Source organism: Capsicum annuum, chromosome 8 (genome assembly GCF_002878395.1).
Source record: "Capsicum annuum cultivar UCD-10X-F1 chromosome 8, UCD10Xv1.1, whole genome shotgun sequence".
Classification (NCBI taxonomy): Eukaryota; Viridiplantae; Streptophyta; class Magnoliopsida; order Solanales; family Solanaceae; genus Capsicum; species Capsicum annuum.
In genome coordinates, this window is record NC_061118.1 from 105,367,770 (window position 1) to 105,390,995 (window position 23,226).

Consider the following 23,226-nt stretch of genomic DNA (forward strand, 5'->3'; position numbering starts at 1 on the left):
AAAATTTCAGTAAAGCCCCAATTTTCAATAAAATTTAATTTTTTTCATCCAAAATCAATTCAATCAACACAGACTGAAAATACAAAGACGCAAAACAAAACTAACAATGTCGAGCGCAAATTAATTGAAAGATGAAGTGAATTTACTTGAATTGAAAGATGAACGAAATATGAGTTCTGGAAAAGAGAAAAATCGATAATGGAGTTTCGAGAAAAGAGAGCATGAAAGTCAAAGAGTTGCTTAAAGAAAATTAATTAAAGTATATTTTAAGAGAAAATGGAGTGAAAAGTATTTAAAAAAATATTTAAGGGGTGACTGTAACTTTTTAAAATTTACAAACGAATTCATATCCCACACATTTTCTATTTTCTCTTCCCAAGCCTTTTTTAAAATTCAAAAGATGGCTTTGGGCCTTCTATTAATTAGTCAAAAATATTTACACACTACCTCTGGCCTAAATACCCAATCCAAAATTAAAAACAGATCTTCTAGTCTAAACAAAAACAACCTAAAACTATTTCTAAAAAATAAAATGAAACAAAAAACAGCAAAAGGAAAAGGAAAGTGAACAGTTTGGAAAAAATCAGATGAACCCTAGAAAAAATAATCCACCTGAGCTGACGCTGGTATGTCGGACTTGAGCTGAGCCACCATTGTAGTCTTCACATTCAGCAGGTAAGCAACCCATCTGCTTTTTTAATAGCTTGAATTCTTGTAGAAGCTAACTCTCTAATTTCTAAAAAAGTGTATCGATCTTTTGGTAGAATTCACTCAGGCAACCTCTCAATTTCTCATCGGTGCCGTGAAATCAATCCCAAAATTGAAGACTTCTTCAAGATAGATAACTTCAAAATTAGATCTGCAGCTTCTTGAAGGTATTCTCAATAGAAAATTCAAGATTTAGGAGATGTGGCTAAATGTTGTTGTTTTCTACCTGTGCTCATCTTAAATGTTAAGTTTTCCTTAGTGGGATAAACTTCTTATGAAATTAATGCCATCACCATAGAATCCCTCAACAGATCTATGAGTCAAGACTGTATAAACAACTTTGTTGAACTTGCTGTATATCTACTCGAAAATTGTCCACTAATATTTGTGTATACCATGCCTGAAGAATTGATGTATTATTGTTATGCTGCTTGACTGATATCTCCCATGCAATGACCCTATGTGATTTAAAATCAAGAAGCTCAATTTTGAAGTCTCACATAAGGAATTTGTAACTTATCAGACCTCAGAATCTGTTGTGCTCTTTGTGGGACCTGTTGTACATTATTGTATTTGATACTTCCTGTCTCTGCGTCTATGATTGAGTTTGTACCTGCAAAATGAACAACATTGTTAGCTAAAAAATCTGCAAGTTGGTTTCCTTCTCTAAAGTTGTTATTGATCTGCATCACCCCCTTCTTTCTCCCTTCATTTATCAAATCTACCCCTCTATTTAGGACCCATGGGCAGTCCCAATCACCATTCAGTATCTTCTGCATAGTTAACGAGTCTGTTTCAACAATAAGTGGGAACAACTCATGCCTCACACAATATTCTACCCTTGTTTGAATGGCCAAAGCCTCCGGTTTTAAGCAATTTGTGTGAGGGATGATTCTAGCTTTAGCATACACCGAATTCCCTTAACTATTTCTAATACAAAATGCCAATGAACTATGAGTTTCATTGGAGCAAGCGTTTGTATTACACTTAAAGGTCCCTATAGGTGTAAGATCCCATTCACTAGAGTACACCCTCTTCTCCCCACATGTCTATCTCTCCAACCTCTCAATCAAATGTGTCCAATTATTAGGTAGATCTGAGATTGCAGGAAATGTTACCTTTGCCAAAAGGTACAGGTTTTGATTGATCTCACAAATCACCATATGTTCTGTCATAGAACCTTCGTATAAAATACAATTTCTTCTTTTCCAGAGCTACCACAAAATTAATGTTGGAGCTGTCTGAACTAGAATTTTAGTATTAGAAGAGGTTTCAACTTTCCACCAACTTGAAATGGCATGATTAAGTTGTGTAGAGTTGCAATGAATGCCAGCTTCTCCTGCATATAATCTCCATATCCTCTTGGCAAATTCACCAGTCAGGAATAAGTGATTCATGTCCTTTATCTAGTGATTTACACATCACCTACATCTGGAAACAAGATGCAATCCATTTCTGGATAATATGTCATCAAATGGTAACTTTTTCATCCACACTCTCCACATAAAAAAGGATATCTGGAAAGGTAAACCTTTCAACCACATCTTCTCAAAGAACCATTGTTTATCCTCCTTATATCTTATAGCTTCCCAAGCACTTTTGACTGTGAATTTACCATTATTGTTAATCAACCTCCAAGGTTTGTCTCTGTTTACAGAATGCACTCTCCTAGGATATTCCTCAATAATGTACTTTACCAAACTGTTTGGTAACTGTTGAGATAACAATTCTTCATTGCATCTTTCACCCTGAAAGAATTGTTTTACTTCAGCATCACTAGTCGCCTGATCTGTTGGTACAAATTGGCACAAAGGACCTAACTTGGACCAATTATCATACCAAAAGCTTGTTGGGCCATTCTTTGGTTCCCACCAAATGTTATGTTCCACTTCATCTCTAGCTTCAAGCATCTTCTTCTAAAGTTGTGATATTTCCCTCCATGATACTATGGTTGGAATTTTCTTCTTGCAATATTTGTTCCACATAAAAGTGGACCATAATGTGCCTTAAGTTCTGAAATCCCACCATAATTTGGCAAATAAAGCATTAAAGACTTCAAATAAAGATCTAAATCCCATACCTCCTTCATTTGTTGGTAAACACAACTTGAGCCAAGATGTCCAGTGTCTGCTTCTGCCTTCTTCATTATTGCTCCAATAAAACCTAGCAAATATCCTATCCACTTCCTGTATAGTATATTTGGTAGGGGCCATAACAGATAATAGGTATAAAGGCATACTCTGCATAACATTTTTTATCAACACTGCTTTACCCTCATAGGAGAGTAATTTTCCTTTCCAATGTTGAAGCTTATCCTTGATATTTTTAATAAGATCATTATAGAAAGCTTTCCTCTTCCTAGTATAAAATATAGGACATCCAAGATATTTAAAAGTAAAAGTACCTCTTTGAAAGCCTGTGATTGAAGCCACCTCCTACAAAATGATTTGCTAACGTTAATCATTTGTCCAGATACTTTCTCATACTCCTAAAGAGTATTCTTGACCATTTTCAAAGTAATTAAATCAGCAAAAGTAAAGATAATGGTATCATCTGCATAAGCAAGATGATTGATCTTGCCACTCTATTTTGGCATGCCAAATCCAATGTAATTGTCATCTTTCATTAAAGCATTAAGTGCCCTAGTCAAAACTTCAGCGGATAAAATGAACAAGGCTGGAGAAAGAGGATCCCCTTGTTTTACCCCTCTAGTTGAATGAAAAAAATCTTTGATTTACCATTAAACAAGATAGAATACCAATTGTTAGCTAATAATTTCCAAATCAGATCAATGAAAATCTCACTAAATCCCATTTTTCTAAGGACTCTTGTGAGAAATAACCATGATACTCTATCATATGCTTTGTACATGTCCAGCTTGGTCACTACATTAGTTGGCTTTCCCTTTAACCTGATGTCAGTGACTCTCTCTTGGGTCAAAAGAACATTTTCAATGATGCTTCTTCCCTTAACAAAACCTAATTGATTAGGAGATATGACTTGTGGCAATAAACTCTCTAATCTCCCATGAATAACTCTTGAAATCACCTTGTTAATGAAGATACTCAAACTGATAGGTCTGAGATCTGCAAATGTCTCTGAATTCTCCTTTTTAGGTAATAATACCAGATTAGTGTGAGTAATTGACCTTGGCAGTGTGTGACCCTGGAAAGTAGCTTGCACAACTTTGAAAACATCTTCCCCTACTATCTCCCAGCAAGTCTGGTAGAATTGCCCAGGCAACCCATCTGTCCCACTTGCACTTCTGTCATTCAACTCAAAAATGACCTTTCTAACCTCCAATATTTCTGGAATCTTACATAATTGATCATTTGTCTCCACAGTAATCATGTTAGGAACATGATCTAGTAAAGAGAAATTTGTATGTTATTCTTGTGAAAGTGTTGAACAACTTCCTCAACTATCAAATCGTCTTCTTGAAGCCATTGACCTTCACTGTTTTGAATTTTTGTAACCTGCAGCCTTTTCCTCCTTCCTTTCACTATATTGTGAAAGAATTTAGTATTTCTGTCACCATCTCACCATCTGTGAACCAATTGAGGCCAGATTTTTGTCTCCAAAATTCTTCCTCCAAGTGTAAATACCTTTTCAATTCAGCCTGAGCCTTTTGAAGTATCTCTCTATTTCTAGTGAAAGGATGCTCCTCAAACAGCTGCTCTTTTAGTTTAACTATCTCTTCCCTGATAATCAATTCCTTGAATATGTCACCGAAAACATCCCTGCTCCACTTAGATAATGCCTTTTTAACTCTCTTAACCTTTTGATTAAAATTGTAGAAACAATTACCTTCAACTTCTATCAACTAGCTATTTCTTACAACATCCATAAACCCTTCATCCTCTGTCCAAAATGACAAGAAGCTAAAAGGTTTAATCATCTGCTGCCTCTGTTTCTTCATTATAATCAACATTGGGGCATGATCTGAACCAGTTCTAGATAAATGTTTCATTTCCATAACTTCATACCATTCTTGCCATTGTTGATTTATCAGTACCCTATCCAATCTCTTGAAAATACAATCTGAACTTATTCTGCATTCCACCAGGTGTATGGACTGCCTTTAAAATTAACTTCAAATAATTCACAAGAATTCATGCAAAAGGCAAAGGCCTCATATTCATTAGGCATCACAGGCAATCCACCAATTGTTTCCCCTTCATTCATTATGAAATTAAAATCCACTCCCACCATCCATGGGGAATTCATTGTACTGGATAAAGTATAAATTGAGTCCCACAAACTGTCTTTCAGTATCATTACATTTAGCACACACCAATGTAATGTAACACACCATGTCTGGACATGTTAGCTTCAATGTGATTTGCTGATCAGTATTATCTATTTCCTCCACTGCAATAGCATCATCTACAAAATACCAGATCTTCTTATTTATGTCAGCTCCTACTTGCAGCATTCCCAACTTTCTCTTATATTTGCTGATTTGATTGGCTCTTTGAAAAGGCTCCAATAGAGCAATTATACTTAATTTGTGATGTCTGTGCAACTGATGTGCTCTATTAAAAGTTTGATGCCTTTTAACATATCTGATGTTCCAAATCAGTGCTTTCATCATTGATTATGATTTATTTTGGTGGCAGCTCCTCTTGTTAGAACCCTTAAAGGGTTCTTATTTGATGATGCTTCATGTTTTCTGATCTTCTTTCCTTACCTGTTTTGGAAAAATTATCAGAATTTTTGCCTGATTTGCTTTCTTGCTCCTCCTCAAGTAATGCTTCTATTTCTTCAACACGTAGTTCATGTTAGACTATATTAGTTCATGTTAGACTATATTGTGCAACTTTCTGCATGGGGAACTATCTTTGTAAGGACTGGTATTAGCTGGCTCCTTCCCTTTATCAATCCTATTTCCCTTATTTTCAACTTCTTTATGCCCTCCCAATTGCTCCTCTTCAATTTGAATTGCTTGAATAGGGATTATACTCATAGGAGCCAAAACAATCTCCTTTGAATTACAAACCGTGCATGTATTTCATACTTCCTCTTCCTCCTTTTCTTTTAAGCTCTCCCTTCTTCCAAATCTTCTTCCTCCACTCTATCCCCCATTTTTTAGAAGAACTGGGATTCTGCAAATTTATTTTTTTCTTAACTGAGACTGTCTCTGTTGCTGCTGAACATATTCCTTTGCTACTGTCTTCATTCTCTGTGCTGCCTGCACTGTTATCTAGGCTCTTACTCATATACTTTGCAGTCTTTGTGCCCTGATGTGTAGTTAAATTTAACCCCTCTTTTTGTTGCTTCTCTACATCTTCAGCAACCTTCTCTATCTCATCTTTCTCCTGCAAAATCATTAGGAGTACTCATTTCATTACTTTTTGTTGCTTGTTTCCCTGAGACTTGAGACTTATCCCCTGTGTCTCCATTAACCTTCTTATTTTTTATCTCTTTCCAAGTCTCAAAGTCTCCAACCACCTTCCCACTTGTTAATTGTTTTGGCGTAACCAACTTTCCTTGTTGCTGCTGTTAGTAATGTTTTTGTTGATTATGTTGCAGGTTTTGCATCTGATTTAGCTGATGGCTTTTTGGTGATGCAGGATCTTCACTCACTATTCCACCATGCTCCATTGTTAAAGGTCTTAGTTCAGGATGCAACACCCTACAATTTTCCATACTATGACCCTGAAGCTTACACTCAAAACAGTATTTCGGCAAATGATCATACTGTATTTTAACTTGAAAATTTCTGCTAACTCCTGATACTACATTATAGATTTCCATCTTAACCCATTTGGGAAGATTGGCTTTGAGATCAACCAAAACTTTAACTCTAGCACAGCTTGATGTCCAGGTGCAATGACTTGCCAACTGCAGAAGCTAACGAGAAAAGAGTTTCTTTGACAAAGAAAGTGGGATTAAGGTTAGGGAAAGATATCCGAGCTAAAGCCTGTGTAGTTTCCCTATCCACTCTAAAGTTTGAGTCAGAGATCAAAGGTCTCATGAGGAAAGTTTTTCCCTCTCTATCTTTGATGAAATATGAATTCTTAGCCATTACATTAACAAAATCCTCCATTAATGAGCACCTAATCAAAATGTGTCTATTTCTGATAACTCCAATTTGACAAGCTCCTTTTATACCAATTTGATTAGGCAACCGTTTCTTTATGTCATCAAATATCTGGCCAACCATGTGAAATCTTTCCGATTATTGCAAATTGCAGCTTTTCTATTACATTCATTCGAGAAACTTCTTCAGTCCATCGCACACTAGGAACTCCATCAATAACCTCAATAGGTTTAATTGGAATAGGTTCTACACTGGTATTATTGTGTATAACACCTTGGTTTAGTGTTTAGAGTTTAGAATGATCTCCATATTTTTGCAGAGTTTGAGAAGGTGATTTGGGAATGTTTTCTTCCAAGTTTTGAGAGGTCAAATTTGTGGCTGTAGTCTTGATTAGGGAGTGGTAGAAATTCAAGGTCTGAAATTTTGGTGACCACCTGAGCAGCCATTGCCGTCAGCGGCTGTGTTTAAGGCGTCATGGTAGGGTTAGGTCATAGTGAGCTAATCCTTCCCAAGCCCTAAAAAATAAATCAAAAAGGAAATTGATGCCTCTTTTCTCAATTAAGTTTTGACAGGTCTCTTTTCCTAAATCTTCTCTCAAAATTTTTGCCGTATGTATCAAAACAGGAAGAACAAAAAATGGTGGCTGACATGACAACGTAAAAGCTTTTGGGGCACGAAGTGATTAGCTTAATTTACACTGCAAACCGGAAATATTGCACTCGGAATTAATTATGCAAATGCAACATAAAAAAACTTATCAACCAAAGTGGAAAGTACACAAACTCTGAAAAACGTTGAGTTGTCAAAGCACTTTATTTGGGTGCAGATGTAAACTTTGATTCCTTTGAGATTTAGAACTACATAAAACTTAAACCAGAGAGTAGTTTTTCGAAGATTAAGAACAATTAAAATCAGTTCAGAAAACCACATTACAGGAAATAATAACATGATCCGTCAAATGACAATTATGTCATAAAAAATATTATTGCACTAAAAAACTGTCATCCTAATGTGACCTGAATTACTAAAAACAGCTTCTAAAAGCCAGAAGAAAAGCCAGTAATTGTATTATTGAAAAACAATGTAAGTTTCACACTCCTAAATTTTACAATATACTCAAATTGGCAATGAGTCTGCAGATAATTAAACTAAGATCTGTAAGGACAACTAAAAATGACACACTTGACAATATTGATATGTCATTTATCTGTTACTATTTCTGATGACCTCTAAACTCTACCTCCATACATTAATCACCTTCTTCATAGCAATTCAACAATGAAAGGGTGGAAAGCTTGCATGAGAATGATCCATTATATGCACATGGATTGATAAGAACTAGCAATAAGTTACCATGCTAAGGTCCTACAGGAGCAATGCCTTTCGTTTTGGCTGCGGCAGTGGCCGCAGCTGCAGCAGCTGCGGCAGCTGCTGCTGCTGCAGCACTCGGATTTGATGGAGGAGATGGATTGGACTGTGATAGGCTCTCCTCTGCGACTAATTGAGGTTGCTTTTGTTGTGTTTGTTGAGAACTAACCTGGGTAAGCAGGGCCTTAATCTGGTTTCCGGTCATTGTTTCCTGCTCAAGCAATGCATTGGCAAGAGCATGAAGCTCTTTGATGTGGGTGGTGAGAATCATCTTCGCATTGTTGTAGGCCCTTTCAAGTAATTCTCTTACTTCCTTCTCAATGAGAAGCCTCGTTTCAGTGCTCATACTCTTCCCGTTATCATCGTAGTTGTGGGTGACAAGCCCCACTTCTTTGCTCATACCGAACTTTGTAACCATAGCCCTGGCTAGATTGGTTGCTTGCTTGAGATCACTAGAAGGACCAGAAGTTACTTCACTTTCCCCAAAAATGAGCTCTTCAGCAACTCGTCCACCCATGCAAACATCAAGCCGAGCAAGCATCTGCTTACGGGACACACTAGTCTCATCCTTCTCTGGCAATTGAGCAACCATACCGAGAGCCATTCCACGTGGAACAATAGTTGCCTTGTGAACTGGAAGAGCCCCATCTGTATGAATAGCCACAAGAGCATGGCCACCTTCATGGTAGGCTGTAAGCTTTCTTGTCTCATTGGATATGAAAGCTGATTTGCGCTCACTTCCCATCATGATCTTGTCCTTCGCATACTCTAGATCAGCCAAGCTTACAGCTTTGGCCCCCTCCATTGCAGCCCTCACAGCAGCAATGTTAACCAAATTGGCAAGGTCAGCCCCGGAAAAACCAGGAGTCCCCCTAGCAATGATCATAAGGTCGACATCATCTGCCTTCACAACCTGCCAGATAGGAAATTTGACAGAAGGATTAGAAATGATGCTATTAAAACCCTTGAAAATTGCAATTGCACCTGCAGTTAGAAATCCAGTTGAGAAAGATGGTCAAAATGAACCATGCAGGGTGGAAACAAAAGAGTGTTTGAGGCTGCCAACTCCAGTTTGACATGATAACAAAGTTTTCATAAGATTTAACCCACATAAAAAACAGGTGCTGCTCATCTACGATGTCCAAGTAAAATGTGAAGGATCAAAAATGCCACTAGGGAAGATATGCACACACGCAATGAACCTTCACAAGTAGGCAACTTTAATTGTACCAGGTCAGACTAATGCCAAAGGCATTTTATCTTAAAATCCTTCTATCAATTCGCAGTATAGGGACCTATAGAAAAAAGGAATGTCTAAAATGCTAAAATAGGTATTATAGGCATAAGGAAAATCTGTCAGCTATTAGAGAGCATGAGAATAGCTGTGTCACTACAAATAGCTCATCAGAGCAATGACCTGGAAACTCCAGGGTCAATAGAGATGCCCCAGTATTCAGATACAATACCTTTGACATGTGAGATTCCAGGATCTGCTTCCGACCTTCAACATCAGGATTTGGGACAACAATGTTGCGATCGAATCGTCCCGGTCTCACCAGAGCCTTATCCAGTGTCTCTGGGAAGTTAGTGGCCGCAACCACAATGACTCCATCATTCTGTTTGAAGCCATCCAGCTCCACAAGCAACTGATTCAAAGTCATCCTCATATATTGCTGGTCCTTTGGGTTACGGCTTCCTCCAATGGCATCAATTTCATCAATGAATATAATGCAGGGTGATCGTTTCTTAGCAGCCGTAAAAAGGTCTCTTACTCTCCGGGCTCCAACACCAACAAACATTTCTTCAAACTCACTGCCACTGCATGAGAAAAAGGGAACCCCAGCTTCTCCTGCTATAGCTCTTGCCAACATGGTCTTACCAGTTCCAGGGGGACCAACAAGTAACACACCCTTTGGGAGTTTTCCACCAAGACAAGTGAATCGCTGCAAATGTCAAAATAAGAAACTGTAAAAACATCTACCTCACAGTATTAAAACAAATCAGCGGAAAAGTGATGTGCCGGCATTTTAACGGCACATTTGAGGCTTTTGACTAAGAATAGTTGTAAGTTCTTAAGCAACATTTGTTGTTTTTAATTGCATTTTTACTTTGTTGGGCAGGAATATTGAGAAAAGAAAGGAAAATGGGCTAAAAAAAGGTGAGTTGACGAGCCGTCAACTGTTGTCATCAACCTAAGAAGGTTGCAGTTAAAGACTTGAGTTGATGAGCCGTCAACTGCCGTCGTCAACCCTAAGCAGAATTTCATTTAAGGACGACTCAGTTGAAGACTGTTGCCATCAACTTTGAGCGGGCCAGATCCGAAAGTTATTTTGAATTCAATTTTCCTTGTACTATAAATAGTAGCTTTTAGGTTTTTTCAGGCATCTCATGTCAGACGACTTTTTACGTTACAAGAAAAAATATTCTTGAGGTTTGAAATTGTTCTAGGGTTTTTGGAAACCTTGTTGATTTCTTAAAGACAATCGAAGTGTGAATCCATCTTTTGTAAGGGACCTTTTAATCTATGAATTCCTTTTCGATATTTTCTTTTATATTTTCTTTTGAAGTCATGGGTAGCTAAACTCCCACAACTAGGGCTATATGAGCCATGGTGAATTCGTTATCTGAAAGTTAATTGTTGTTAAGATTCGAGTGATAACGGAAATTGTATTGATAATCTTTTCATTTTAACAGATTTCTAATGGTTGCATACATTAGAACATGTCTTAGGGTTAGTTCGCTTGAAATAAGGAATTAAAACGGGAAAAAGGATTATCAAGGAGGATTCGGAGCTTTTAACCTCCATCTAATGGTCAATTCTTTAATAAAATTGACCAACTCAAAGTGAAAAGAATTTGAATAAAAACATTTTTAAGTTCGAGAGAATTAAAGAGTTAAGTACTCAAGTTAGGTCGAGAAACATTTGGGTAGAGATTAGAAATCGATAATTTTATAATTACCATATCATGAGAATCCCATGCAACGATTGACGCCTAAGTACGATAATATATCTACTGATTTATATTTTGATATTTAACGTTGTTTACTAGCGCCAAATTGGACATTGTGTTACAACTTTCATAACCCCCCCCCCCCCCCCCCCCAAGTTTCATGGAATTGAACTACATACGACTTAATTATCTCCATCTTTCCCGTGGAATTTGACCCCAACCTTTGTGGGGTTATACATTTGGCAACGACTGCTTACGCTACTTTAAAGGGAGTTGTAGTTTGGCCGTATCAAATTTTGGCGTCATTGACGGGAAATACGGCAGTCAATTAAGTTGTATTTATTTGACTTTTAGTCCCCTAATTTTACTTTATTTGTTGTTTCTGTAATTTGCATAGTACAAGTAGTGCACGCCAAGTACTCGTCGTTCGGGTGAACCATTATTACCTTACGATCCCGAACTTGCACGAACTTTAAGAAGAACATGAACGCACAACTTCTTGCACAACAACAGGAAGCAGCAAGGCTTGCTGCCCTTGCAGGTGCCCTAATTATTCAGCAAAATCAGAATGCACCTGGTCATTTTTGCCAAATGACGATAATGAAGATTTTGGTGATGACGAGTTGGTGATGATGTTGATGGGCAACGTGTTGCACAACAATAGCAAGCAGCTTGCTGCACTCGCCACTGCCCAGGCTAATCAGCATAATCTGAATGCATCTGGTCATTTGCCAAATGATGACGACGAAGATTTATGTGATGACGAGTTGGGTGATGTTGTTGATGGGCGACGTGTTGACAATGTTGCTCCAGCGAATCAGAATCAGAGACAAAGAGGTAGAGAGTGTCGCCAACGTACGATGAACTTTGCTCTTGATGATGATGAAGACGCTGATTTAGATGGGATTGGTGCGACTGGAGCTACTGTCTTAGCACCACTAGCTAATGGGACGAAGTATATTACCAGCACGATAATTCAGTTACTGAACCTTAAGGGTTTATTCAGACACCTGGTGATGATCCAAATATGCATTTGGTGAACTTCATAAACATATGCAAGTCCTTTGATTTATCCTGGAGTTAGTCAAAACGCGATTCAATTGACGTTGTCTGAGTCTCTGTCTGGGGAGGCAACTTTAAGGTTAACAGAGCTAGCGCCCGATTCTATAACAAACTAGAGGCAGTTGAAAGGGGCTTTCCTAGAAAGGTTCTTTCCGCCTTCCAGGATGATACAGTTGAGGGACGAGATCAGCAAATTCAGGCAACTACCGAATGAGGCTTTACATGGAACCTGGCTTAGATTCAAGAAGCTGACCCAAAGTCCTAATCATAAGTTGACTGATATAGCATATTTTGGAGACATGTTACAGGTCTTTGAACTCAAAACACTAAGCCAACAGTTGACAATGCAGTTGGAGGTGCTTTTATGGCACACACTTTCACAGATGTAACCGCTATTCTTGAGAGGCTGACCAACACCAGCAAGGCTTGGCATACCAAGGATTCTAAGGTAGCAAACAATTCTTATGTTGTAGGTATGTCGGCTGAACAACGCCGAAGAGAAGAGGAGCGTGACCAAGATATGGCTCACATGAAAACTCAAATAGATTTGCTAACAAGGCATATATATATATATATATGTCGGCTGAACAACGCCGAAGAGAAGAGGAGCGTGACCAAGATATGGCTCACATGAAAACTCAAATAGATTTGCTAACAAGGCTTTTGTTAGCCGGTGGTCTTGAGAAGGTAAAGGCAGTTAGTTCACATAGTAGAGCCACTGAGTCCGATTATGAGGAAGAAGCGAATTACTTGAACCACCAGAAGAGTTTTCGAGCCAATAGCCAAGGAAACCAAGGTCGGAACTCTCAACAAGATAACTACTATGACAAAGCTAGTTATAGAGATTGTGAGCAAGGGAATTGGAAGAACAAGAACGACAAAAGTGGGTTGTATGTACAACGAGGGAGTCGTGATACTGTTGCTAATGATTCAGGGAAGCCTAGCCTTCTATGGAGGCTATGATGGTGAAGTTGCTGAAAGGAGTGGAATCCACTGATGCATGTATTAAAGAAATAAAAACCGACTTGTCTTCAATGAGTCAGTCCACTTCTATCAAACAATTGGAGTATAGATAGAGCAGTTGTCCGCGGCTTTTAATCAGCAGAACAAAATTCGAGAAATGATTGGAGTGGTTTAGCCATCACCTGTTAAGTGGTAAAGTTCTACCGGGACCACAACCGATAGTTCAAACACAAGTAGAAGATGTAGTTGACGATTATGAAATGGTGGATGATGTTATTGGGATGGATGAGATTTCGGCCAAGGCTGGAAAGCGAGAAGGTGTAAATGATGGAAAGGTGGATGCAAAAGGGTCTACGTGCTGCGAACAAAGAAAAAGGGAAAGAGGTTGCGAAACCTCACAGTCATATTCCTAGACCTCCCCTTCCATTTCCACAAAAAGTTAAGAAGTGGAGGATGTTTAGTTTAATAAGTTCATATCCATGCTAAAACAATTGTCAGTGAATATCCCGTTCGTTGAGGCACTTGAGCAATGTCGGGATACGCTAAGTTCATGAAGGACTTAGTCATTAAAACAGGACGGTGAGCTTTGAACCAGCAACTAACATCCATCATTGCAGTGTGATTGCCTTGCGATCGTTGGTCCAAAAGAAATCAGATCTAGGAGCGTTCACTATTCCTTGCACAATTGGTGCAATCATTTTACTAAGGCACTATGTGATCTTTTTGCGAGCATCAATTTGATGTCTCTAGCCATCTACCAACAGATGGGCTTAAGAGCCCCCAAGCCGATGTCTATGCGGTTATTGATGGCCAACCATTCGAACAAGCGGCCAGTGGTACTATTATATGTGCTTGTTAAGGTGGCGAACTATTCCAAGCTGACTTCGTAATTCTTGATTGTGAAGTGGATTTTGAGGCACCCATAATATTGGGTAGACCTTTGCTAGTTACTGGTTGACATGGAGTACAATGAGCTAATATTTAGGCTGAACGACGAAGAGGTGAAGTTCAACATTTGCCGGTCAATGAAGCAACCGAGGGACATGAGTGTTGTCTCGGTTATTAATGTTATTGATGAGATTGATATTGAGGTGCCTATTGAAGAAAGGTTCGTTGTAGAGACTTTGGCCGCGGTGTTGATGAAGTTTGATGGGAAGACATCAAAGAGTGTGATGAGACAGTGGATGCATTAACTGAAATGGGGTCATTTTGTATGCTCCAAGGAAGTTGGACCTGGACTTGAAAAATAGGCCAACTCCTTCCGCTAAATCGTCTATTTAGGAACCGCTAGTGTTAGAATTTAAAGAGTTGCCAGGCCATTTGAGATACGTGTTTCTGGGTGAGAAGAACACTTTACCATTTATTATTGCGGCAGAAGCACTTGTTTCGGTATTGCAAAGTACAAAAGGGCTATCAGGTAGACGATTGTAGACATCATCAAAATCTTCGGGCATATGTACTCATAAAATTCAGTTAGAAAAAGAGAGTGTTCTCATTGGACATCAAAGCAGACTTAACCCACCAATGCAAGAGATGGTAAAGAAGGAGATAATCAAGTGGCTCGATGCAGGAGATGTTTACACAATTTATGATAGCAAGTGGGTAAGTCCAGTTCAATATGTCCCAAAGATGGGAGGTATGACTGGGGTGGCTAATGAGAAGAATGAATTGATTCTACTTAACAAGCTGGAAAGTGTGCACGGACTACATAAAGTTGAACTCTTGGACTCTTCGAATTCATTTTCCAATGCCCTTTATGGACCTAATACTTGATTGGTTGGCAGGAAGAAGTTGGTATTGTTTTTTTAGATGGTTATTCAGGGTATAATCAAATATCCACTGCACTCGAAGACTTAAGAAAAAACAACATTTACATGCCCCTATAGGACCTTCGCCTTCAAGATGATGCCCTTTGGGTTGTGTAATGCTTCGGCAACCTTCCAAAAATGTATGACGTCAATTTTCTTGGATATGGTAGAGGACACTTTGAAAGTGTTTATGGATGATTTTTCTGTGGTAGGTGATTCTTTAATGATTGTTTGACCAACTTGAGCAATGCCTTGCAATTTTGCGAAGAGTTCAATCTTATACTAAATTGAGAAAAATGTAATTTTATGGTTAAAGAGGGCATCGTGTTGGGACACGAGATTTCTTAAAAGGGAATTGAAGTTGACAAAATGAAGATAGAGGTTATTGAAAAGCTACCTCCTCCAATCTTAGTGAAGGAAGTTAGGAGTTTTCTTGGTCATATTCTACCGGAGGTTTATTAAAGACTTCTCCAAGATTGCCAATACATTGTGCAAAATGTTGGAGAAGGAAGTCAAGTTTGTATTTGCTGGTGAGAGCTTGACGGCATTCCAATGCCTTAAATTAGTAATCGTTCCTACTATTTTGCTCCAGATGGGTCTAAACTATTTGAAGTGGTGTGATGCAAGTGGGGTTGCACTTGGAGCTGTTCTTTGGTAGAAACGAGAGACCAATTTATTATGCAAGCCAGGCACTGAATAGGGCGCAAAAGAATTATACGGTTACTGAATAGGGCCCAAAAGAATTATACAATAACTGAATGGAAGCTACTAGTTGTTATCTACGAGAAGTTTCGGGCGTATTTGTTGGGCATTAAGATTGTAGCGCATACTGATCATGTTGTTTTGAGGTACTTGATAGCTAAGAAAGATGCTAAACCTCGATTGATTAGATGGGTGTTGCTGCTATAGGAATTTGACTCTGAAGTCGAAGACGGGAAAAGGTGTGAAAATTAGGTAACAGACCATTCATCCCGACTTGAAAATGAGGGTAAGAGGTCGGATGAATTAGAGATTGATAATTCATTTCCGGATGAACAGGTACTTGTTGCTTATGTTAAAAGTTGCTTCAAGGAATAATGCATGTGACTTGTTTTTTTGTTTTTCTCCAGCTTTTTTACATACAACTCCTAGTCAAATTGGGAATCCTATTTTTGAGAGGAGACTGATTAGTTGTTATTTTTGGTAGCAAATAAATTTTCTTTTATAATAAGTTTAATCTATTTGTAGTTGTAATAGCACTATTTAAGTTAGAGTTGATAATTAAAAAAAAAATATGTGGCTTTACTTCAAAAATAGAAAAAGAAAAAGGCTTCTCTGTGTCTTGCATCTCTTCTTCTATAACTCATCTTTGTTTTCAACCGCTAAGTTCTTGGCTCTCCTTGTTGCTTTATTTTTCTTTAACAGTATTAAAACCAACAATTGATATCTAGAGCTATTTTTCTTAAGGGACCTGTGAATGAAGAAATGAATTCTGAAAATAGTTTTTCACGAATGGCTCCACCCGTTTTTTTATGGTGAAAACTATCAATTATGGGTTGTGAGAAAGAAAATTTACTTAGAGGCTCTTGATCTTTGGGAAGCTGTGGAAGAGGATAAAGAAATTAATCCGCTGCAAAATAATCCCACCATAGCCCAAATCAAGAGTCACAAGGAAAAGAAAACCATGACGTCTAAGGCGAAGGCAACTCTGTTTGCTTCTGTTTCAACAATTATTTTTACAAGAATTATGTCTCTCACATCACCAAAAGAAATTTGGGATTATCTAAAGAAAAAATATGTTGGAGATGAAAGAATCTGAAGAATGCAAGTACTGAATTTAATAAGAGAGTTCGAGTTGCAGAGAATGAAAGATTCCACGACAGTCAAAGAGTACTCGGACAGATTGCTTGACATTGTTAATAAGGTAAGATTACTAGGCACTGAATTTAAAGATTCAAGAATAGTTGAAAAAATTCTTGTTATAGTGCCCGAAAGATATGAAGCATGTATAACTACCTTGGAAAATACACAAGATCTGTCCAAGATTACCTTAGCAGAGTTGTTAAATTCTTTTCAGGCACGGGAGCAAAAGAGACTTATGAGGCAAAATGGTACGGTTGAAGAAGCCTTAGTAGCCAACCACAAAACTCAAAGTAAGGGTAACAATTTTAAAATCACCCACCATGTGAGCATTGTGGAAAAATGGGTCATCCACCATACAGATGTTGGAAAAGGCCAAACACGAAGTGCAGCAAGTGCAATCAGTTTGGCCATGAAGCAGTGATTTGCAAAAACAAATTTGAAAAAAACATAAAGCAGACGCACATGTGGCTAATGACGAAGAAGAAGACCATCTTTTTTTTGCAACATGTATCTCAAGTAAGGTTTCAACAAATTTTTGGTTGATTGATAGCGGTTGCACCAACCACATGACTTTTTTTTTATAACCATGGTGTCCGAGCTAGCTTGCGCGCACCTCGACTAAATCCACAGGATACCTGCAACCTCCTACCAGCTACAAGTACCAGGTCTAGAACAGATGGGAAGAAAACACCTAGTGTTTGTCTCTGCTGGGAATTGAACCTGAGACCTCATGGTGCTCATCCCAACTTCATTGAACCACTAGGCCACACCCTTGGGTGCAACCACATGACTTATACCAAGAGTTTGTTTAAAGAAATAAAGCCTACTGAAATATTCAAAGTTAGGATCGAAAATGGTGACCAGATTCTTGTCGAAGGAAAAGGAACTGTAGTCATCGAAACAAGTTCAGGTAATAAAGCAATTTCAGATGTTCTTTATGTACCTGATATTGATCAAAACTTGTTGAGTATTTGTCAGTTAGTTGAAAAAGGATACAAAGTATCCTTTGAGGATAAGCATTGCTTCATCAATAATGGTGCTGGAAAAGAAGTTTTAAACATTAAGATGAGAGAAACATTTCTCATTTGATTCAATGGAAGATGTTTCTGTAGAACTGAAAAAGATCATAGGCTGAAAAAATTAGAAGATGATCCTCCAATTGAAAAAACACAAGCAATATGTAAACCAGTTAGGTTTAAAGGAGCTTTCAATGTTCCTAAATGAATTAAAGCAATGGAAAAGTTATCTATGTTTTAGAAAAATAAAATGGGTAAGTTTAAATTCAAGATACAAACAAAGCAGGAAGACATGCCAAAAGGATTTAATAGTCAAGGGTTGCGCATTCAAGACGAGAGGTGAATTTGGTTCACTACAAGCCAAAAGATGAATCTGCAATTTATTCACGAGGTCACTTTCGGTTATTAAGTGTGGAGATCCCCAGACAGAAGACCAAAATTTTGCAGCTCCTAAAGCAAGGAGTGTTGAAAGTTTTTTTAGAAATAATGCACGTGAATTATTTTTTTGTTTTTCTCCAGCTTTTTTACATACAACTTCTAGTCAAATTAGGATTTCTATTTTTTGTAGGAGACTGATTAGTTGTTATTTTTTGTAGCAAACAAGTTTTCTTTTATGGTAAGTTTAATCTATTTTTAGTTGTAATAGCACTATTTAAGTTAGAGTTGATAATAAAAAAAATATGCAGCTTTACTTCAAAAACAAAAAAACGAAAAAAGGCTTCTCTGTGTTTTGCGTCTCTTCTTCTATAACTCGTCTTTGTTTTCAACGTTAAGTTCTTGTCTCTCCTTGCCGTTTTACTTTTCTTTAACGTTATTAAAACCAACAGCTTCTCTTAACCTTGAACCCTAGAATGAAAATTTTGTCAACTACTTGGTCAGTGAAATAATCCTAGAAGACTTAAGCTTTCATTGAAGAACGAAATTTCTACATGATGTGAGCAATTACTTCTGGGATGAACCTTATCTGTTTAGATTATGTGTGCTGACAATATCATCCAGAGATATAGGCTAGAGGTGGAAATGTTGAGTATTTTGCAGGCTTGTCACTCGTCCCAGTTAGGGAACGCGGGGGGGAAGGGGGGAGGGGCAATCATGCAGGTGATCGCACGGGTAAAAAGATATTGCGGAGTGGGTATTATTGACTCACTATCCACAAAGATAATTAAGCTTTGCCAAAGCTTGTAATCAGTGTTAGTGGCTGGGCTCGATCTCGTGACATCAAGAAATACCCATGTCCATGATGTTGGATTTGGAACTGTTTGACGTGTGGGGCATAGATTTTATAGGCCCGTTTGTGAGTTCCTATGCTCATAAGTATAATCTGGTGGCAGTGGACAATGTGACCAAATGGATGAAAGCCCTAGCTTTAGCAGATAATGAAGGCAAGAGTGGTAGCGTTCTAGAAAAAGAACATTTTTGCCCGGTTTGGTACTCCTCACACAATTATCAGTGATGGAGGGTCTCACTTTTGCAATAAAGTATTTTGTGTAGCTTTAGCCAAATATAGAGTAAAACAACACAAAGTGGCCATCCCATATAATCCACAAACCAGTGGAGAGGGGGGTATCAAACCAAGAGATCAAGATGATATTGGTGAAATCTGTAAATGCTATCCAAAGTAATTGGTCCCAAAAACTTGATGATGCACTATGGGCCTATAGCACTGCTTTCAAGACGCCAATGAAGGCAAGAGTGGTAGCGTTCTTGAAAAAGAACATTTTTGCCCAGTTTGGTACTCCTCGCACAATTATCAGTGATGGAGGGTCTCACTTTTGCAAGAAAGTATTTTGTGTAGCTTTAGCCAAATATAGAGTAAAACAACACAAAGTGGCCATCCCATATCATCCACAAACCAGTGGAGAGGGGGGTATCAAACCAAGAGATCAAGATGATATTGGTGAAATCTGTAAATGCTATCCGAAGTAATTGGTCCCAAATACTTGATGATGCACTATGGGCCTATAGCACTGCTTTCAAGACGCCAATAGGTATTTCTCCTTACCAACTAGTCCTCAGCAAAGCTTGTCATTTACCATAGAGCTTGAACACAAAGCCTTATGGGTGCTCAAAAAGCTTAATTTGAGTTTGGGTGAGGCTATTGACTTGAGGTTGTTTCAATTGAACGAAATGGATGAGTTTCGACTTAGTGTTTTCGACTCTCCATATCATACTATTCGGCTATCGTACGTGAGTTTTATGCAAACTGCACAGCCATCTTAGAGAATGCATGTAAGAAGGGAGAAAAAGCTATGGACAAACCCAACATGAACAGAATTCCAGCTTGGGGTGTGTCAGCGAACTAGCGAACTTGTCAGACCAGACGATTAATAGGTTCTTGCATGGAGAGAACTTCGTGCCACCAGATACCACTCCAAATTTCTATAACAAGGTAAGTGATCGTGCAAATCAGCCTTCGTGGTTGGCTCAGGTATTGATCAAAGGAAATCCAGGGCGGTTGACAAATCCCAATGTTAAAATCACCAAGGCCTCTCTATCCTAAGTGGCAAAACTCTGGTAAGGAGTCGTGAAATTCAGGTTAATGCCGACAACGGGTGATAACACTTTGGGTAAAGATAGAGTTGTTTTAGTGGCAAGCTTGATGTCTGGGTTCAAGCTGAATTCCGGAGAAATCGAGCAGACGAGATCAAGATAAGGGCTACAAGGTCAAACACCTCATATCCATTCCATGCCTTATCACTTATCACGAAGCTGTGTGAAGCAGTTCATGTTCCCATATTGACAGAAGTTGATGTCGAGACGAATGCCACTAAGACCCACAACTTTAAGATATCCAAGGATGAATGAAAGCCTACACTGCAATTGGGTAAGCAAATTGATTTGGGAGTTGATACTCTGCCTACAGAGGGCACCACTACAACTGTAGCAGCACCAGGCTCAGCACCAAGTATGCAGCCATCTTTAGCTAAAACTCCTACCACCTCGTCCGCAGGTACTAAAACCGCAGACATGGCTACTGCTACAACTCAGACATCGGAATATGCTATTACTCACAATTTCAGGAAAGTAGTCAAACAATGGAGGGGATTTGATGCTGATAAGGATCTAGATCCTAAAGATGAAAACTAACCTACGGAATTCAAAACACAACAAGACATAAAAGGAAAGATAAATAAGTTGACATAAGAGACTACGAAGAAATAAGAACCAACGTGCGTATCAAACGCATAGACCCCTAAACTTATAAAAACAAACACCAACTTCTTACATGAACCTCAAGGGAATCGAGTTCCCAAGCAACCCATGTTTCTAAATAAATTGTCAACAAAAGTGATTCCACACTTGCCACAAGCTAATCCAAGCTTGCAACTCACTCATAAGAGTATTCAGGTCAAAATATCATCAAAAGTTGTAAATGAAATGGTAAAGGCATATATTTATAGTGTTGCATTTGCCTAAGATAGCCTATTACAAAAAATAGCCCAAAAGTGGCTATTTCCAAAATAACCCACATGGGTTGTTCAAAGCATGCTCCACACGGCCTTGTGGGCTTAAGAGACTAAAAAGGGGTCCATCGAATTTCCTCTTGAGCTCTTGGCTTGTTCGTGGATTGGACCTCTTTGTATTGGCTTCGAAAGATGTACTTTAAAGCTTTAAGGCCGAACTGAATCGTATCATCCTCACCCTCTTGAAAAGGATTCGTCCTCAAATCCAAACCTTGCAAAACCAAAGGAAGGACAAACAAACACAAGTTCCTCAAGGCATGAGGGTTAGGGTTAGTGCAATCAATCATAGCATCATGCCAAGGTTGCACACATTTCACGTATAACCAAAAATCCTTTAAGATATTGGAAGAAAGGTCAACATTCAAAGTGCAAAGGAGTTGGCTACGAAGAACATTAAGAAATTCCCCTAAGTTAGTCCCATTAACAACATTACCAAGCAAATCATCACATGTTGGAACAACTAAGGGTAGAAGCTAGGAGTCTTTAGGGAGTAGAGTACCCTTCCAATCACAAAAACCCATGTTTTCACTTAAGTACCGCACATCCCTTTTACCTGAATACCCCTCCAAGAAAGAATCAACTTTTCTATCCACATAAGAAGTGTCACAAGAAACAAGGAACAAGAGTTGTTTATCAAGTGGAAACCATAGACTCTTCTTGGAACAACAAATAGACTTGCTAACCGAAGTAGGAAGGCCATACATGCTATGCACAAGTCATTCCAAAATACATCAATACCAACTAGGTAGGATTTTAAATCAAATGTCTTTATAGCATTGTCTACTCTAGGGTAAATGTCATCATGATTCCAAGATACAGGACAAATTATGTAACCATCATATTTCAAATGATCGTCGGGAACAAATGGATAGAGTTTCCATGGACATGGGTTTAGGAAACACTTCTTTTCCCTAAGATTAACACCAATACAATCATTTGTTCCCTCTATACTAGCATGATCAACAACAAAAACAATTAGAGGGTCACTCTCATTCAATCGACCAACTTTTTCAACATCACTATTCACTTGAGGTCCTTTAAACACCTCACAAACATTCCCAAGTAATGAGCTCGGTTCACACACAAATTGTTCCTAATGACTTCCACAAGACAATGTACTACCACTCGTAACAATGGCTTCAACAATAGATGGACATAAATCGATCTTGCTAGAAGAGTCAATTTTATCATCATTAAGATCAACTAGTGTATCCACAATCTCAAGTTGTACATTATCATCACGAAGTAAAAAGGCATTAGGCTCACCTAAAGATAAGCTATCATTCACACTTAGTTGGCTACTAGCCTTATTCACTAGAGTGCAAAAGTTAGCTTTGTTACCTTGAAGTTCATTTGGAGCATGTCGACCCAAGGAAGCTTGACAATTTGGTGGATTGGGAAGGGTGGATTTAGGAAAGCTTGGGTGCTCTATCAAGTTATCCAACTTCATTGAAAGAGAGTTTTCCATCCCTTCCATTCTTTTTTCAAGAGATCCCATTCGGTTATTCATATCGTGTTTCATGCTCATTATGGCTGCCACCAAAGATTGCATGCTTATCTCTCCCGAAACACTTTGGTTGTCATCTTCCGGTGCCATTGTACCTATCAAAAGAAATACTAAACAAAAACAAAGATAACAAACAAGTTAAAGGTTAGAAAATCACCCTCACAAACCCTCAAAGTTCACACCTTTGAATGTCACTCAATAGGCGTCACAAGTGTTGATAGCTTGTTTGTACTCCAATGAGATTACTTGGTACCAATTGTGGCTTGAGGTCGGAGTGGATTCTTGTTTGAGGACTCAATTAAACAAAAATTACGTATGGACTTAAATCAAAAAGCTACAACAAATTGAAAACGAGAAAAGCTCTCAAAGAACGAGACACGAAAGAAACGGATTCAAAAAGACTAATTCACAACTAAGTAGGTGATTACTAGTTGTTAATTAGCATTAGAATCAAGAAACGAAAAGACTAAGAATCAAAGAAAAGAAACTAAGAA

At 38.3% G+C, this 23,226-nt stretch overlaps 1 protein-coding gene and 1 long non-coding RNA gene across 2 annotated transcripts in view; one reads left to right on the forward strand and one right to left on the reverse strand.

Annotated features, from left to right (window-relative positions):
• The first annotated feature begins 454 nt into the window (after positions 1 to 454).
• Positions 455 to 6,517, forward strand: LOC107838883. The gene is made up of 3 exons (XR_001664849.2): positions 455 to 675; positions 765 to 875; positions 6,241 to 6,517. It is a non-coding gene; the product is annotated as an uncharacterized LOC107838883 (long non-coding RNA).
• Positions 6,518 to 7,789: 1,272 nt separating this feature from the next.
• LOC107838881 (ATP-dependent zinc metalloprotease FTSH 4, mitochondrial) overlaps positions 7,790 to 23,226 on the reverse strand; it is a 33,959-nt gene continuing 18,522 nt past the window's right edge. The window contains exons 6-7 of the mRNA XM_047395787.1: positions 9,586 to 10,062; positions 7,790 to 9,032 (exon numbers count right to left, since the gene is read on the reverse strand). Of these exons, the coding sequence (XP_047251743.1) occupies positions 8,109 to 9,032; positions 9,586 to 10,062 (1,401 nt within the window). The 3' untranslated portion in view covers positions 7,790 to 8,108. The remainder of the gene's footprint in view (positions 9,033 to 9,585; positions 10,063 to 23,226) is intronic.